Below are 5,190 nucleotides of genomic sequence, written 5' to 3' on the forward strand. Positions count from 1 at the left end.
ACGTGGTTCAGAGCCTGGCATTTCAAAGCAAAAGGAATTCAGACCTTTTCGCTTATCAAACTAAAGGGGTAAACATGTCTCGTAATTAAGAAGGAATTTTGGCTTACTGGAACACGTTCATGATCGATCAGCGCAATGGCTCTATTTAGGTGAGAAAGAGAAAGGAACGAAGACAAGCGTGGCTGCAATCAACGTGCCCAAGGAACCTTCTAAAACGGCAGTGGACCACAAAAAAAAGTTTTTTTTTTTTTTTCGGTGGGGACGTACAGGGGGGGGGGGGGGGGCTCAAAAGTTTTCAAAGTCACTATCGCATGTATTCTTATGGGAGCGTGGTCTGGGAACTTATGAGCCCCGCTGTACTTACATGTACGTATGCCTTTTATTCTTAGCCGGTTCAAGCAGATATAACAGCTTACGTTTCCCACTGAGAAGTGTCGAAAACCCGTAGAACATAGAAGTGTGGCAGCTTTGGCTAGTTGGTATGGCATGACGATAGTTACAGCACGACAATAAAACGATGACACAGCGACATGAAGGACACTGTGCCATCGTTTTGTTCTCGCGATATGACTATCGTCATGCGTAGAGCAAACACGAACACGTTAAAATAAAAACCACATGCAATTAAAAAAAATGGGCTCAGCCGGGATTTGAACCCGGGACCTCTCGCACCCGAAGCGAGAATCATACCCCTAGACCACTGAGCCAGACGCTAGCAATGTTTGTTAATGTTTAATAAGACCATAATTGTATTTTGTAGTGCTTGTTTAAAGTTATGTTACGTATTTTGGAATAATATTTTGTAACTATTAAAAGGTTTCATACATAAAACTTTTTATGCGTAAACTTCACGTTGTTTAATGGTTGCTTTCTTTTCATAATAAGACACCATCGCGGGAGACATCACGCCATGGCTGAATGTTTACCAGCCATGGTTGTGTAGTAAAAAAATATCTTCGTTTCCTTAATCACGCTGTGCTAGACCTTCGGCTATCATCTAATAGGGTAAGTTTAACCTACGGAACGCCGCTTTACCTATATATTTGTTGTCGTTTCTTTTCGTAACTATTAATGCGTGCTTGAGCGCTGAGAATTTTGTGACCACCGCATGCTATGCCACATGGCTACTGAAGCATCCCGATTATTTCATACCGCCCCTTAAGCGTATAACACTCACTATTCTTAGATAGCTGTCAAAGTAGTTTAGGTATAGCGTTCGAGTAGCATGCTGTGAAACCAACTCATTCGCCTTTCATGGAACCACCGCGTTATGATGGGATGGTACTGTGTACCAATCTTGACGAGAGGTAAGAGAGTTGTGCTTGCACGCTGTGAAATGGCCGTTGATAGTTCACAACAGGTAGTTTACGAAAAGTTTGCTTACCCGCTAAGGTGGTCCACTGGTTATAATACCCGGTTGCTGACCGCAAGGTCGTGGGCTGCCGCATTTTGATGAAAGTGAAAGGCTAGAAAACCGCGCACCTGGATTTACGTGCACGTTAAATGAAGTGGTGTTGAAATTACCGAGGCCTTCCACTACGGCTTTTGTCATAATCATATCGTGGCTTTGGCTTGTATAACACAAGTAGTTATTACTAGCAGTATCTTTTATTGTTTCCAGTTGGCGTGTAGCGGTATACAGAACACTAACAAATCAATGGACACCAATTAGCCTTATTTATTGATGTTTTGAAGACAAATGTGTTATAGAGTGCAAGCGTTCATGACGGTACATTAAAGACATAGTGACTGCATCTGAAATCAACACTAAGCTTATTAATGAAAAGGAATGATGTTCTCCATAATCATGTCTTGGTTTTGGGACGTAAAACCATAGAAATTCTGTGCTGTGCGCTGAGCCTGTGTGTCGTGATGGCAGTCTTTCGCGAATCAAGGCGAGCTTGAGTTTTCGCTTTCTTCCATGTGGCAGCAACGAGATGCCCGTTCCGGTACAAGGCGGCTACCAGCGAGGTCCCAGCTGCTGGGATCGCGTGAAAATGGGCTTTACGATTGGTTTTTGCGTCGGAATGGCGTCAGGGGCGCTCTTCGGAGGTTTTTCCGCTCTCAGGTCAGAGGACCCTTGAACAGTTTGTTTCACTACCCATTTTCTGAGTTATATATGTGCAGTGCAAAGGGAGCACGGCGTAAGATACAATTCTTAACCATGCCATCTCCTTTGCTCGGTCCTCCAGCTTTTGATAATAGGCTAAAAGGAAGAAGTGTTCACGACCGTTACGTGTGGTTGTTTTGTGACAAACCAAAACACACAATCAGAATTCTCATTGCCACTCCTTGTTGTTTATCTTTTGTCCTCTCATTCATAATGCATTGATAAATTTTATATCCTATTTGATGCTTTACTATTGCTGTGGTGCTTCTCTAGATGCAACCTTCAACCAATATCCGACAGTCTCTTTACCTGTTGCTGATCTTATGTTTCAAGTGCATCACTGCCGAAAAGTTATTATGGTACAATCATATCATGGTGCCACATTGCCTCAACAGTTTCCATACGAATATGTTATAAGGTGCCACATAATGGAGGGGCGAAGAATGCTTGTCCAAACTAATGTGAAGTTTTCGCAATAGCTTACTGTGAGTTTAGGTCTGGTGCAAATAGATGCTCACGTGTCCTTTACAAATTGACAGTATACAAAAAACTCTAGTGCATATTGATATTTCAACAACCAGTGCTTTTTGGCTGCATAAGGAAGATAAGAGAATATGGCAAAATAGGGGTGTTCCATAACTATTTGGTTTGTAATATAGCACTACCAATCCTGATTCTCTTAACTTATGTACAAGTTATCTTTAGCCTAATAAGAGCGTAATGTAACATTTAAAGAAGTCTACTTGATTAAAATTATAGAATATTTTCTAAAATATGGTTTCTGTTGCTTTCAGATATGGCCTGAGGGGGCGAGAACTGATCCAGAGTGTTGGCAAAGTGATGCTACAGGGCGGTGGCACATTTGGAACATTCATGTCCATAGGAACTGCAATCAGATGCTGAAAGTCTATAGCCGTTTACCTACTCTATGTTTCGCCGATCTGCTCCGAGATGTATAATGAATCACAGCGTATAAAATTGTGTTTTCTTTTGCGACATAAAGTGGCCAACTTCCTTGTGGATAAAGGATTTCATACCCTTAATCAATACAGCCTTCATTCTTTTTTGGCATTTCTTAACGTTGCTTCTCAATAAACGAATAAAACTCTATATACTTCAATAAGCTCATCTTTGTATACATCTACAAACTGTTGATCTAGGGACAGGAGATATTCTTCTTCAATTATTTTGTAGCAAGCAGACATAGTAGCAGCATGGTGGTGTGCAAAGCTACTATGGAGTAGGTGAAGCAAAACCTTGTGCCTGGTATAGTGTGCAATGTTTAAATGAATATTAACCCGAATCATGATTGCTTCTTTGATATATTTGACAGATGTAAGTTTAATTAATTACCAGTTTTGGCGACTTAGAGGCAGTAGTGGCTTTGTGCGGCTGAGAGCAGTGGCCACAAAGGATCCTTAAACGTGCAGACTTGGTTTGGCACACAGCCTTGGCAGTGCATCTATTGTGGCCGGACCTCTCACGTATTTTGTAGCTGAACTTCCACAACTTGGAGCAGTGAATTAGTATATAATTGCACGTGTTACTGCTTATGAAACAAATGTTCTCATAATTACTATTGGAGAATTGCCAGAATTTTATTCTGCAACTATGGAATGGTTCACTTTGTGGCAGTAAAACTTAGGTGAATAAAAGCTGTTTTACAAGGCTTTGTTCAATAGGAAATTATCCGTGACAGCTTTATGTGCTACTATGATAACTAAGCGAGATACAAATATCTGTACTGCATGAACTTCACTTTTCAAGCATTTCTCTGTTTCTAGAAATGCTCACGAAGGCAAATGTGCTGGAATGCTTATTTTCCTGTGGATTAGAGCAGCGTACAGAATTTTCGTACATTGCTGCAGGGGCACTGTTTCAGGCAGATGCACCATTTCTTCAATTGAACATTGAGGTCTTTCAATAAACATGTGTGTAGTACAGCCTTTGGGACTGAGGTTGTGTGCCTAATGCCAGTGTTAATAGTGCCCATAAATGCACATTTTCATAATCGGCTCAAATAAAAGTACCAATACTGCTTTCAAGGGCCGAAATATTGAAACTCTGCGTTTGTATATGCTTTTTACAATCGAACAATGAAAAAGTTAGAATCATTCACAAGTCCTGCTAATCTTAATGCTAAAATTGTAGAAACAAACGCAGAACCTACGCATTTGCCTTTTTGATAGGTTTTAACAATTTGCGGCAGCACGCATTGCTTCCCAAAAAACTTCTTGTTGCTTCAATTATCATTTAAAACAGTGAATTAGCTTGTTTCTTTGAGTTGTACACGAGTAATAAGACTTTTCTGGTGTCTTCGCTTGCAGCGTGTTATTGAATGAGGTTTTTATACCTCATGGCAAAAAGTACTTATAAAAGAAAAGGTGTTTGAATTCAGCTGAAGACGTTTACTGGTAATGTAGGCTTTCCGAAACTTCAGGTTTTACTTTCTGTATTTCACCCTGCATCGACATCCAGGAGTCGAAAGAGCGGGCATCCACGAGAAGAGTATCGCGATGCTGCACCCACCAAGCCACTGCAGTAGCGAAATGGTGCCTAGCAACCATTTTAGAGTTGCTTGCTGCAGAAATGGAGAGAAAAATACTAGGAGACACGTTTTCTTGTGACGGAGGTACCAAGTTTATTTACATTCACAATGGATTCCCAACTACTACACGTCATTCAAGCCAGCATGAATCATTCACACATTGCATCCATAATGACGCTCCCCATTTCTTCGATGCACTAGCCTGTCACACGAAAGCATTAAATCCACAGGGGATTGCCAGTCCCCCTAGTATATTTAAATAAATTTAGTTGTCACAGACAAGACATAGAAGATCAGGAGAACCCACCCCCCCCCCCCTTCCCCTAAAAAAAAAAAAATCACGACAGTCACTTCGCACATTCAACAGCATTGATCATAGGCATGGGAGAGTCAGTCGTTGGTGGTTTCTGTCTGCCCCTCCCCCGACACTCACACAATTGCACGGTGCCGTAATTCTAAATTCCTGTCGGCTCTTTTTCCTTCTGCTCCGAGTTGGTGCATGAAGGCTTGTGTGTAGGAATGAATACATATC

The 5,190-nt window shown here is 41.3% G+C and overlaps 1 protein-coding gene and 1 non-coding gene across 2 annotated transcripts; one reads left to right on the plus strand and one right to left on the minus strand.

Moving 5' to 3' along the window:
• Positions 1 to 635: 635 nt before the first annotated feature.
• Positions 636 to 707, minus strand: TRNAP-CGG (transfer RNA proline (anticodon CGG)). The gene has a single exon. It is a non-coding gene; the product is annotated as a tRNA-Pro (tRNA).
• Positions 708 to 894: 187 nt separating this feature from the next.
• LOC119170079 (reactive oxygen species modulator 1) lies at positions 895 to 3,233 on the plus strand. The gene is made up of 3 exons (XM_075880172.1): positions 895 to 1,005; positions 1,931 to 2,068; positions 2,905 to 3,233. Exons 2-3 carry the CDS (start codon positions 1,938 to 1,940, stop codon positions 3,011 to 3,013), a joined length of 240 nt encoding a protein of 79 aa, XP_075736287.1. The 5' UTR covers positions 895 to 1,005; positions 1,931 to 1,937; the 3' UTR covers positions 3,014 to 3,233.
• The last annotated feature ends 1,957 nt before the right edge of the window (positions 3,234 to 5,190 follow it).

Source organism: Rhipicephalus microplus, chromosome 2, assembly GCF_043290135.1.
Source record: "Rhipicephalus microplus isolate Deutch F79 chromosome 2, USDA_Rmic, whole genome shotgun sequence".
In the NCBI taxonomy this organism is placed as follows: domain Eukaryota; kingdom Metazoa; phylum Arthropoda; class Arachnida; order Ixodida; family Ixodidae; genus Rhipicephalus; species Rhipicephalus microplus.